Genomic DNA, 13,182 nt, shown 5'->3' with positions numbered 1-13,182 from the left:
AGATTAGCAAGAGTAATCAAGATAATCAAAGTTTTTGTGATGAGCTCCTGCTGTCAGTCATGGCCAACAGAGGGCAGTATTGCAGTGAAAAGGCTGTGAAGGATTATTGGTACAGGATAGAACAGATCTTTATCAAGCACTAAATGTAATGAAATAACAGTTTAGAAAAACAGTAGTACTAATATGGCAAGTGTTCCATACATACAACAGCTAATTAGCATGGTTTTCATGGTTATCTTCATGCAGCCTTTTGCTAAATATGTCTTTGTATATGCTCCAACAGAACACCCAGGTCTCATTCCAGAACAAAATATTACCCAAGTGACAGTGCTGGCACAAATAAGTGGGTTAACACCATGATAGTGCTGCAATAAAATGCAAAATGGTTCTAGAGAATGTGTCTCTCTATACTGTACATCATTAGTGTTTAGGTAATCTGTGCTGTAAGAGCAAAACCAAAAGACATTTCATCATAAAACGTTCATAAGTGCTAGCTTTATTGCTGAAAGCAATACAGAAAGCCTCCTGTACAGTAGTTTATCTTTTGATCAAACCAAGCATTTTCAACAAGACTGGTCAAATATGAGAAGTGGATTTCAGAGGATTTCTCATCGTTGATAGAGAACATCAGTCACTCTGAGGTTGTAGGTTGCCGTTTTGTCCATGTCATGTCTGCATCTAACATAAAACATTTATTTCCATTCAAGCAGAATGCATCAACAGCAAACTCCTCTCTGCGTGTATGTCAAGAAAAGTTCTGTAAATTAGAGTTGATAGGGTTGAAATTACTTAAAGGCGTTATAGGTCAGGGCTTAGCAACTTTGGTCCTGGAGGGGCCAATGTCCTGCAGATTTCAGCTCCAGCCCTAATCAAACACACCTACCTGTACTTTCTAGTGATATTGAAGACATTGATTAGCTTGTTCAGGTTCTGGACAGTGGCCCTCCAGGACCAAAGCTGCCTAGCCCTGTGTTAGGTTAAACCAGGGGTATCCAATCGGGCTTCTGGAAGGTCACCTTCCAGCAGAGTTTAGGTCTAGCCATTTTTTTTTTTTTTTTATCAGGGCGTCCAGTGTTTTTTGTATAAGTTGATATTTCTTAGAGGGTATTTCTGGGTTTTTTTTTTCTTCAAGGTGGACCTTGAAAGAGCACACCTTGACAACCCAGGGTTAAATGTTAAACTGGAAAATATTAAGGATAATTCTGCAGGAAAGCACGGCATATGCTATACTTGAGTGGTTCTCAACGACCTCCCTTCAGAGTCTACCTCCAACCTTTATCAAACTCTCCTGCCAGCAACTTTCTAGTAATCCTGAAGTCTATGATTAGCTTGTTCAGGTGTGTTTGATTTGAGTTGGAGCTAAACTCTACAGGAAAGTGGATCTTGGGGGACGGGCAAAAGTTGAGAATCCCTACAACATACGGTGCATTCCAAACAGGATATATCGCGAGTGAAAACAATTATGGCCGCCATATTGAAGGGTCGTTCCAAACTGAAGTGCCACTTCAAAGAGCCCTTCAGAATTAGGATTTCGAAGGGTACAACTGATGGACACTTCGGGCTCCCATGATCCTTTGCGCAGATTCTTTGCATGATGACGGTGCCTCCGTGTGGGCATGTGATGATTACACGGAAGGACACTTCAAGAAACAGTTGTTTGGTCTCCTACACCCTTCAACCCTTCGAAGCTCTCACTCCGAAGGGTAAACCCTTTGAAGGGATTAGAGCATAGGGATGAGCCCTTCCGAATGGAACGCAGGAATAATCTGTAGGTGAATAAAGATTTCTTCCCCCTATAGGTCAATCGTATCACTACTGATACTAAGTGCATCTATCTGCCTGCAGACATTGATGAATTCAGCCTGAACGGCAAGCTCATCAACACGAGAAGTCTCCACATCCACGCTCCCTCTGGAGGAAGTAGAGCCCAAGGTTGTGTAGCGTCTGTGGAGTTGCTGCCCGGACTGAGAGCCCCTATGTAGGCTGCTCTGGGACTGTTGTGTTGAGTTTAACCCACTGTAATGGACTGAGACGTGAGCTGGTCTCCCAGATATAGTGCTCCATTGCCTGGGTCGGCTGGGGACTGTAGCAGGGTCCACGTCCCCACAGGAGGCAGTGCGGTATAGACTGGGTTCGGTGGAGTTTCCTCGACAGGGTTGTCCGTCCGGGGGTCCACGTGTGCTGAGAGAGAGCCTGGAAGAGCCGAAAAGGCTATGCTGGAACAAAGCCTCACTGTTCAAGGCCTCGTCAATGCTTCGTCTCAGGTCGATTGGCGAAGGGGGCCGCAGATCTGCTGTGGAGTCAGCATCAAAGCTTGCAAAGGAGGATGCATGGGATACTTTACTCTTCTTTGTGGTTTGGGAGAGCTGTGTGCAAGACTCGTGCTGAGGGCTGCTGGGATAGTGGAGGTCCAAGCCATCGGATTCGCTGTGAGGAAGCTCCACCAAGGTGTAGAGCGGCACGCTTTCGCTTACGCTTTCCCGCCGTGCTATTCCCTCACACAACCCCAGCTTCTCTGCAGGCCGCAGTGACCAGCCACACCGACTCGAGAGGATGGTGGGTTTGGCCATTGTTGTGCCTTCTTTGGGTGGCTTTTTGAAGAGCCAACTGCAGCCTCCTGGTTTGGAAAGGGGCACTCCGCAACAGAGAAGGGGATGAGTGATTACAAGAGCGAGAGTGAGACATACTCCTGTTTCACAGATTCGGCAGCTGAGCTGGAAGCCCCACCATGGCCAGGGCATCAGGCCAACCATGACTCCACCGGCCAGCCCTGCTGCATTGAGCATAGCATAAAGTCGTAGACTGCCACATGCTAGCAGAAACAGGGCAGAGAATACCCCTGTCCTGGCTGCCCTTTCCCACATCCGTGCTTCTGTGAATTGACACCTGCTAGCATGGCATGATGGCCGCTCGGGAGAGCTCTCGCTTAGTCTGTAAATGTGCTTGACATCGGCACGAGCACAGCAGTAAAGAAGCAGATACGTGAATGACAAGAGAGAGGACATCAATACGAATGCTGCAGGTGGTAATAGAGGCACAACTTGCAGGGTGGGAAAGAGTTGCAGTATTGCCATGGATGCCATTACTATAGCTATGTGCAACAACACTAGGGCAGCCAACAAGCAGGTGCTGCGCTGCAGAGTGTTCTGGGAAAGTAGCTGGGTACAAGAGCGAGCGGTTAGCAGTAGAAGCAGCAGACCAAATGATGCCGTAATACAGGGATAGGTAGCTTCATGCAGCAGTCGTGCCAAGGCTATGGGTAGGCGCTCTTTTTGGCCATATGGATCGTAGAGGAGCCACAGGGCTCTGCTGGAACCTGTTAGTAGTTGGAGAAGGTGGAGGAGGCTGAAGTGGGCACAGCCAGAGGGCCAACGCAATGGCAAACACATCAGGCTAAGAACAGACAGCACAGCCACGAGTGAGAACACACATCCGAGCCCGTATACCTGCAACTCCCATGCAAGGCCCAATGTCGCCATTGCAGCATTCCAATCAGTCAGTAGAGGGACCAGTAGAGGTGGGGTGAGGGCTTCAAGGGGTGGGGTTATTACACCAGAGGGTGTGGTTTCATACACAGGAGGTGGAGTGGACAGAGTGTTATTAGCTGAAGCATGATTCCTTGAGGAGTCAGTCGACTGACAGATTTCAGTGCCAACCAGGCTGCAGTCCAGAAGTGTGGAAGATTTGCGCCTGTCATCACCTGGAGATGCTGAAATACAATATATATCTTAATTTAAGATGAATTGTTATACATACACTCTCAGAAAAAAGGTAAGAATGCTGTCAATAGGCGCACTACCATAGGAACACTTATCGTGCTTTTCCACTATACAGTACCAGCTCGACTCAACTCGACTTGACTCGCCTTGGTTTTCCACTGTGTAAAAGTTGTACCTGTACCTGCTTCCAGGTACTTTTTTTCGTATCACCTCTGGCGAGGTTCTGAGTGAGCTGAGGCGATACTAAAACGTGATGTGAAAACACGACATACTGCTGATTGTTCAGAGAGAATCGTCACTATTCACTGCGTCATCATTGTATGCGCCAAACGGAGTATCCTGAATAACCCTGCCAGCAGTGTTGCATTTTGCTGCCCTCAGCCTCTCCAGAAACAATGTTTGTCTTCTTGCTGTGAGAAACAGCCACATCCCGAGGATCAAAAACAGCATACACTCGATTTCCTTCATTGTCCTGTGTGTGTGGGTAGCGGGTGTGTGTCGCGTAGAAGATTACGTCACAGCAGTTTCCAGCGGCGTTGCTATGATGAGCAGGTACTATTGGGGAGGTACCATCTGCAATGGAAAACGGAGCGAAAAGCGAGCCGAGACGAGGCGAGTCGAGTCGAGTTGAGCTGGTACTGGTAATGGAAAAGCGCCATAAGGTACACCTTTGTACCTAAAGGGTGCACACTGGTACCTTAAAGGTACATATTTAGAACCTAAAAGTGTACATATTAGTACCTACAATGTACAGTATTGTACAGTATAAAAAAGTATTGAACACATCACCATTTTTCTTAGTAAATATATTTCTAAAGGTGCTGTTGACATGAAACTTTCACCAGATGTCGGTAACAACCCAAGTAATCCATACATACAAATAAAACTATACAAATAAGTTCAGAAATTAAGTTCTGTGTGATTAAATGGAATGACCCAGGGAAAAAGTACTGAACATGCTTACTGAAATGTATTTAATACTTCATACAAAAGCCTTTGTTGATAATGACAACTTCAAGAAGCCTCCTGTATGGAGAAATTAGTCGTATGCATTGCTCAGGTGTGATTTTGGCCCATTCTTCCACACAAACAGTCTTCAAATCTTGAAGGTTCCATGGGCCTCTTCTATGAACTCTAATCTTTAGTTCTTTCCATAGATTTTCTATTGGATTCAAGTCAGGTGATTGGCTGGCCATTCTAGCAGCTTTACTTTCTTTCTCTGAAACCAAATGAGAGTTTCGTTGGCTGTTTGGGATCATTGTCTCGCTGGAATGTCCACCCTCATTTCATCTTAATCATCCTGGTAGATGGCAGCAGATTTTTATCAAGAATGTCTCTGTACATTTTTCCATTCATCCTTCCTTCAATTATATGAATTTTCCCAGTGCTACACCATGATGTTTTGGGGTGATGTGCAGTGCCATTTGACCTCCAAACATGTTGTGGATTATGGCATCTATAGAGTAACATTTTTGTTTCATCTGACCAGACTATATTTTCCTAGTATTTCACAGGCTTGTCTAAATGTTGTGCAGCAAACTTTAAACAAGCTTCAACATGCTTTTTCTTCAGCAATAGAGCCTTGGCAGTTGAGTGCATTACTTATTGTTTTCTTTGAAACAATTGTACTTGCTAATTCCAGGTCTTCCTGAAGCTCTCCACAATTAATCCTTGGCTCTTAGACAACTCTTCTGATAATTCTTTTCACTCCTCTGTCTGAAATCTTGCGAGGAGCACCTGGTCATGGCCAGTTTATGGAAAAAATAATGTTCTTTCCACTTCCGGGTTATGGCCCCAACATTACTCACTGGAACATTCAGAAGTACAGAAATCCTTCTGTAATCAATGTTATCAGTATGTTTTGCAACAATAAGGCTGCGAAGGTCTTGAGAAAGCTCTTTGCTTTTACCCATCATGAAATGTTTCTTGTGTGACACATTGGTCATGAGACACCTTTTTATAGGCCATCAGTTGGGACTGAACAAAATAATATTAATTTCCACTGACAAGGGGCAGGATTGCTTTCCAGTTACTGAAAGATTTCAGCTGGTGTCTTGGCTTTCCATGCCTTTTTACACCTCCCTTTCTTCATGTGTTCAATACTTTTTCCCTGTGTCATTTTACTTTATTACACAGATTTTTTTTCTAAGCTTATTTGTGTTATTTTCTTTGTATGTATGGATTAATTGGATTGTTACCAACATCTGGTGAAAATTTCATGTCAACAGCACCTTTAGAAATATTTTTACTGAGAAAAATTGTGATGTGTTCAATACTTCTTTTTTTTTTTTTTTACCAGCTGTATAAATATGCATAAAATATAATAGTAATTTTGTTTAACAAATATTTCACACAAACATTAAACAATGTTGTATAGATGAACATTGTAACATTTCTGTTGGAACTTGCTGTATTTTCAAAATTAAAGTTTATGACTGATCATACCAGTAACAAGAAACCACAGCATAAACATTCTTTTTCAATTATTTATATTATTAATTTAATATTTAGTTAATATTTTTTGCAAACTTGTTAGACTTTTTTTTACAAAAAAATTACAAAACTAACTGTTATAGAATGCTGCCTTTCAAATGGCGTAATATATTGTAATGCAGCTTCAAAGTAGATTTAGTCTGTTTATGCACTCATGAGGTTATATTCACAAAACACTAAGCTAATATTCTCCACAAGCAGCTTATGAAGTTTTTTATGTATATGATGAAATTACACTTGATACAACGCAAGAGATATTTAAGTCTCTGAGAAAACACATAACAAAACAACACACTGATGTTTCACAGAACAATCCTGCATCTAGAAGTATAGAAATTATCTAAAACAAGAGTTAAGTACATAGCTGTGCATTGCTCCAGTATGTAAGACAGGGTCATGAATTTCAGCATTAATATAAGAAGATACACCATCAGCTGTAAATATTTAAAACAATGACTGTCTTAATAAGTTATAGAGAGATGTGGAACTATGGCTTTTTTAAATGGGTCGCACTTCAGCTCTGACACACATTCACATATGGCACAGATAAGAGGCATTGACCCTGTTGCCGTTCTCATGAGTGTGACTATTTAAAAACTAGTAACTGACACACTTTAATGACATTACATCACTTAAATACCTGTGCATGGAAGTGAGGAGGTGGGGCTCTATGCAGCAAGCTTGTGTTTCTGAATACAGCCTAATTTTTACCAATACCCTGCTCTAATTGTGGATCAAAAGGCACTTCATTGCTTATTGGAGGGTTCCTTGATTAATATAGATTATTAATAAGTGTTTCCACTTGAGTAACGATCCAGAATACTCTGGGGCTGAATCTCTGAGTCAGCATTAGCCTTTAGCATGTGTTAATTAAGGTCAGAGAATCTGGCTTGAGTTTTCCCCTCTTAAGGTAAATGATTGACCTTTGTGCATAGGAAGAGATTTTTTAGTACCACCACCCTTAATATGTCTTTGGGTGGTTAAAAACGACTGTTAATGAAGAGATCATGTAATATTTTATAAAAATCTCATTAGCTGCACTTTCCAAAGCCCTAAAATCCAGCATTAACTTTCATAGCTCACCTTGCAGTTTCTGCTACAGTTTTATCTTATATTAAAACCAGTTATTTTAAATTTAAATTGCTTTTCTGTCTTTAAAGTATTCTCAAATAAGTGTTGCCTTTTTGAGCACAAGAGACTCAAAAACATTTTGATTCACTAAAAAGAATTGGCTCATAATAGTCATTTGCATGTGAATCAGACTACAAGTACCAGGTTGTGTGTTTGTTTTTGCGTGAGGCCAAAATGACAACACTGGTTACATACTGTATGCAAAACCCTGAGTTCAACTATTGCAAACCTTTTTATATTTTTTAAATACATTTTTCTTGTAATCTGTCAAATGCATATATATTTATAAGCATTGTGAAGAACTGGAAAGCTCTTGCTCTCTGCTCACCAACAGTATAAGATCATGTGTTAGAACAGAGGTCACTCTGACAATGAATGCTTCAGTACCTGCTTCAGGATAGCTTTCAGTGACCTCGATCACAGTGGTGGTCGATTGGCCATTTTCTTCCTTTTTCACTTGGTCAGCACCCTTGCGCTCCTCTCTTTCAGGGTCAGGATTTGTCATATTGACAGTCGGCTCTGTCAGACTATCTGAGAGAGAGAGAAAATAGGATTATAAACCTGTTGTCAAGCAAGCAGAACTGAGAGCTAATGCTAGCTCAAAGAGAAACCATGTCATTTGATTTAAACCTGTTTTTGTTCTTGTTTTATACCCATAAACCTCAGCCAAACTTTAATTCCAAAAGATTCATACAAAAGAAGCTGTAAATTGCATAAAGTTTCACAATGAGTCGCTAGGGGGCTTGTATCCCACTCACATCTGCAGTGATAAACGGCTTGTTTGCTGCTGGAATACTGATGTTTTTCACTGCAGCTTGAGGAACAGCAAGCAAAGTAAGCTAAGAGCACAATGAGGATGCACTATACTGACGCAGGCATTAAGTGGAAGCTATTATGCCTAAACAGCATTGCCAAATAGATGAGGTAAAAGTGCAATGATACCAATATCATTTTATTACAAAATTCTTATGTGTACATTTTCACATTTTATTCAATTTTAAATGTCATTATCAGTGTTTCAAGTATCATAATGTATTGTACCTGAGTATTTGAATAAGAGAATAAGTAGATTTTTTGATTGTTTTAAAGGAATGTAGTAAAAAAAAAAAACATTGTACTGTGAAATAACGATAATAAGTTATTTTCTACTGAGTTGTCCTTGAAACATAAAATGTGGCACTTATAGTCTATAATTCAAACACAAATGACTCCGAGTCAGAAACATACAGTAACATACAGTGCAACCAGAGTAATCGGATTCACAAACAAATTACTCTTCTATTATTTTTAGTGAATCAAAAACATACATTGCACTTGTAGTTCAAGTCATGCTCAAATGACTCTAATGAATCGATTCTTTTTAGTGAATCAAAAACATACAGTGCACTTGTAGTTCAATTCATGCTCAAATGATCCGAATGAATCGATTCTTTTTAGTGAATCAAAAACATACATTGCACTTGTAGTTCAATTCATGCACAAATTACTCTTATGGATCGGTTCTTTTTAGTGAATCAAACACATACAGTGCACTTGTAGTCTAATTCATGCACAAATGACTCTTATGGATCGATTATTTTTAGTGAATCAAAAACATACAGTGCACTTGTAGTCTAATTCATGCACAAATGACTCTTATGGATCGATTCTTTTTAGTGAATCAAAAACATACAGTGCACTTGTAGTTCAAGTCATGCTCAAATGACTCTAATGAATCGATTCTTTTTAGTGAATCAAAAACATACAGTGCACTTGTAGTTCAATTCATGCTCAAATGATCCGAATGAATCGATTCTTTTTAGTGAATCAAAAACATATAGTGCACTTGTAGTCCAATTCATGCACAAATGACTCTTATGGATCGATTCTTTTTACTGAATCAAAAACATACAGTGCACTTGTAGTCCAATTCATGCACAAATTACTCTTATGGATCGGTTCTTTTTAGTGAATCAAACACATACAGTGCACTTGTAGTCCAATTCATGCACAAATGACTCTTATGGATCGATTCTTTTTAGTGAATCAAAAAACATATAGTGCCCTTGTAGTCCAATTCATGTACAAATGACTCTTAGTGACTCAAAAACATACAGTGCACTTGTAGTCTAATTCATGTACAAATGACTCTTATGGATCGATATTTTTTAGTGAATCAAAAACATACAGTGCACTTGTAGTCCAATTCATGCACAAATTACTCTTATGGATCGGTTCTTTTTAGTGAATCAAACACATACAGTGCACTTGTAGTCCAATTCATGCACAAATGACTCTTATGGATCGATTCTTTTTAGTGAATCAAAAACATACAGTGCACTTGTAGTCCAATTCATGCACAAATGACTCTTAGTGACTCAAAAACATACAGTGCACTTGTAGTCTAATTCATGCACAAATGACTCTTATGGATCGATATTTTTTAGTGAATCAAAAACATACAGTGCAACCAGAGTAATTGGATTCTCAAACAAATTACTCTTTTTCTGAGCCGATTTTTAGTGAATCAAAAGCATACAGTCTCATAAGTAGTCTGATTCATGAACAAATGACTCTCATGAGCCAAATATTTTTAGTGAATCAAAAAATACAGTGCACTTGTAGTCTGATTCACGCACAAGTGACTCTTATGAGCCGATTCTTTTTAATGAATCAAAAACATACAGCACAACCAGAGTCAGATTCACGAACAAGTTACTATTTTAAGCCAAGTTACTGGTTTGAATCAGTCTGACAAATCCTTCACTGAATAGAATCTATCAGAATGGTTACAAATGACTTATTATGATTATTGTGAATATTTTTATGACTATTTTCAGTGACGTCTGTATTAAACTGACATATCAGCTTTATCAGTTAAGAATGGTTGTGCTTGGTCATGAGCACCAGGACAACATGAACCATCATGATCCAACATGGAAAATCATTTGAGTTAAGTTTTTTTTTTTTTTGCAAAGTTTGCATGTATTTCATACATAGATATACATTCACACACTATCATGTTCAGAGTTGGCTCTAATTTAATTACCTGTAGGAGCATCTGTCAGTTGCTTTGTTTCCTCAGATGGCTGCAGATTGTCTGTCAGCCCTCTTGGCAAAGTGGTACCATCTAAAGTTCCTCTGGCATATGGTGTCTGAGTAGCACCAGAGGACTTCCACAGTGTCTGGTAGATGCTAAATCTAGTTTCAGCAGGAGTCTGAAGTGTGTATGTCTCTGTATTCCAATCAATAGGTGTCTTGGGTTTGGTACTCCAGGCCTGAGAAGAAAAATGCTGTAGTGTTGCCAGTGGAGATGGTTTAAACGATTGCTCCATATTGCCTTGCTTACTAAAGTTTGGCCAATCAGATGCCTCTGTTTGAGGTCCCTCTTCATCGTTCTGGATATCTGAAGGAGGTTTAATCTTAGTAGAAGTTAAAGTTTTGATCCATGGTGTTCTTGAGGCTGGAAGTCTTGACAAACCATGATCCTCCTTTGTGACATAGGGGTTTTGATCAACTGAAGGGTCCACCTCAAGGTCTCTGCTAGTCCCATCTGAATGTAATACATCGGTTGGACTTGTCATGTCCACTTCTGTTGATCGAGACGTCCATGGTGAGCTGGTAGCTGGCTCTGGGTCTGCTCTGGCCCAAAAGTGGGCTCTTTCATTTCTATATAAAGATACAGCACACAGACTACCACACAGTGAGAAACTGAAGACCAGCAGTAGAGCTTCACTGTGAGGGGTCATGCTGACACTCCTCTGAAGATGTTACTCCTCACAATATCACCAAGTTGTCTCCATTTGACTCTCACATTCTGGGGGGAGGGGGGCGGGGAAAGCACAGATAAGATAAGAACAGCTGGGTAGCTTGGTAACTGAATTTCAAATACACATGCACCAATATTAATTTTGTTATTTTGATGTTAAACAGCATAAATGAATAAATTACATTCACAATTAGAAATTAGTATAAATCTATACTTTTGCTAAATAAAATACAGATTATTATGACTATGCTTCAATAAATAATAAAACAATAAAATAAAAGTATATAAATAAGTATATTTATACTTTTTGACTTACATAATAAAAAAAATTATACTTAATTTAAAAAAATATATATTTATTTTAAATCTATACTTCTTTGCTAAATGATAATATAAAATCTAATCAAAAATAATAAATTATAAATCTATGCTTTGCAAAATAATAAAATAAAATGTATGAATTAATGTAAATCTAAACTTTATTTAAAAATGTATTTATAAATTATAAATCTGTATTTTTTTGCAAAATAAAATAAAATACAATATAACATAAAAGGGTTCATTGTTTACGTTGTTGGTGTCGATATGTTAATATTTAAAACAAAATATTACAAATATTTAATATTTTCATAAATATCCAATAAAAATCTGATAAAACTGAAATTAGGGATGCATAATATAATAGTTATCAGCTAATATCTGTTATTTTATTTAATGTATCATATATAACTGATAATGTACTGATATATCATGAATCTCTAATGTCAAATATATGTATCTTGACATGAAATTGGACATATTGGTTGCACTAAAGGTTGAGTGTTGAGTGGCATATTACAGCCAATTTACACACCATCAGTCTTATTTGGTTCCATCGAGTCATGTGACCCAATTCAGAAAAAAATGTACCTCACAGAACAGGACAGCCACCAAACACACACAGAAATACTTCACAGTGCATACTTTTACACAAACACATGCTATATATTTCCCATAATAAAAACATGGATCAGTCCTTATTAATAACATAACTGCAGATATATTAAGACTGTAACAGTTTGAAATTCTATTAGACTTAGATTTATGTCATATGATCTGACAGCTGCTGCATTGCAAGCTCTGCTTTTTAACTCACAATTACCTTTTCTTTTCTCGCCTTTTTGCATTTCTCAACACTCTTTCTTCTTATTTCTGCCTTCCCAAGTGGATGCAGCATTTATCATTTATATTTCAGCAATAGAGTGGGGGATGCTGGTCTACATTACCAACCAGTGCAGCACTGTTTAATGCATCTCTTCTCTTCAGCATCCAGTGACACATTTTCACACAGAAGCAGCTGAACTCACATACACATACATGCACAGACACAAAGTTTGATTGGACCAAAAGAGATGTGCTCACCCCGGGACGCATGGATGAAGAGTCTAAAATAGGAGTAATCCTTCTTCTTCCCGTCCTGCAGCAGAAAAGGTTTGATTCTGTCTGTGCCTGCGCACGCTTGTGTGTTTTAGTGCTCTCTCTCTCTCTCTTTCTCTCTAACACACACATATACCCATCTCTGCTTTTCGCAGGGACACACACACGCTGCCGAACACACCCCCTTTTAGTATCCCATCTCCATTCTCTCTCTCTCTCTCTTCAGGTGTCTGATCCCTCTCTTCTGATTCGGTTAAGCTGTGCCTCTAGTTTCCAGAGCTGGATTAGCCATGTTAGGTGTTTGACTTCCTTTCTCTTACATCATTGAGTATCAGAGGCAGAGCATCTACTGCAGTGATGCTCCTAAAAAAACATGTTTACAGTTCATTCAAAGATCTAAATAGAAGAGGATGAGCCTCTCATCCCAATTTCGTTTAACAAATCAATATACAATATTGAACGTAATTTTCTGAATCCCTCAGAGAGAGTCAGAGATCAATATGCAGTAACTCACAGCTCTAAAGACCATGAGTAACTGCTGCTGTTTTACCTTACGGTGGATTGAGATAAAGCATTAAAAAGATAAAAATAAAATAAAATCTAAAAAGTATTAATAAATCTATATTCTTTGCAAAATAAAAAAATAAATAAATAAGTAATAAAATAAAATAAAAT

General features: G+C 39.0%; 1 protein-coding gene across 1 annotated transcript; it reads right to left on the bottom strand.

Annotated features, from left to right (window-relative positions):
- Nucleotides 1-1,129: 1,129 nt before the first annotated feature.
- prrt4a (proline rich transmembrane protein 4a) lies at nt 1,130-13,009 on the bottom strand. The gene is made up of 4 exons (XM_019081798.2): nt 12,493-13,009; nt 10,372-11,139; nt 7,731-7,874; nt 1,130-3,709 (listed from the first exon to the last, which is right to left on the bottom strand). The coding sequence occupies exons 2-4, from the start codon at nt 11,069-11,071 to the stop codon at nt 1,794-1,796; spliced, it is 2,760 nt and encodes a 919-aa protein (XP_018937343.2). The 5' UTR covers nt 11,072-11,139; nt 12,493-13,009; the 3' UTR covers nt 1,130-1,793.
- Nucleotides 13,010-13,182: the final 173 nt, after the last annotated feature.

The sequence above is a fragment of the Cyprinus carpio genome, chromosome B18 (genome assembly GCF_018340385.1).
Source record: "Cyprinus carpio isolate SPL01 chromosome B18, ASM1834038v1, whole genome shotgun sequence".
Classification (NCBI taxonomy): domain Eukaryota; kingdom Metazoa; phylum Chordata; class Actinopteri; order Cypriniformes; family Cyprinidae; genus Cyprinus; species Cyprinus carpio.
This window is presented reverse-complemented; position numbering and strand designations above follow the sequence as displayed.

Excerpts from the sequence above, each read along its gene's own strand:
- prrt4a (XM_019081798.2), bottom strand. The coding sequence starts at position 11,071 with ATGACCCCTCACAGTGAAGCTCTACTGCTGGTCTTCAGTTTCTCACTG. Across the intron at positions 7,875-10,371 it reads ACTGACAGATGCTCCTACAG|ATAGTCTGACAGAGCCGACT; the intron begins GTAATTAAATTA and ends TCTCTCTCTCAG. Across the intron at positions 3,710-7,730 it reads TGAAAGCTATCCTGAAGCAG|CATCTCCAGGTGATGACAGG; the intron begins GTACTGAAGCAT and ends ATTGTATTTCAG.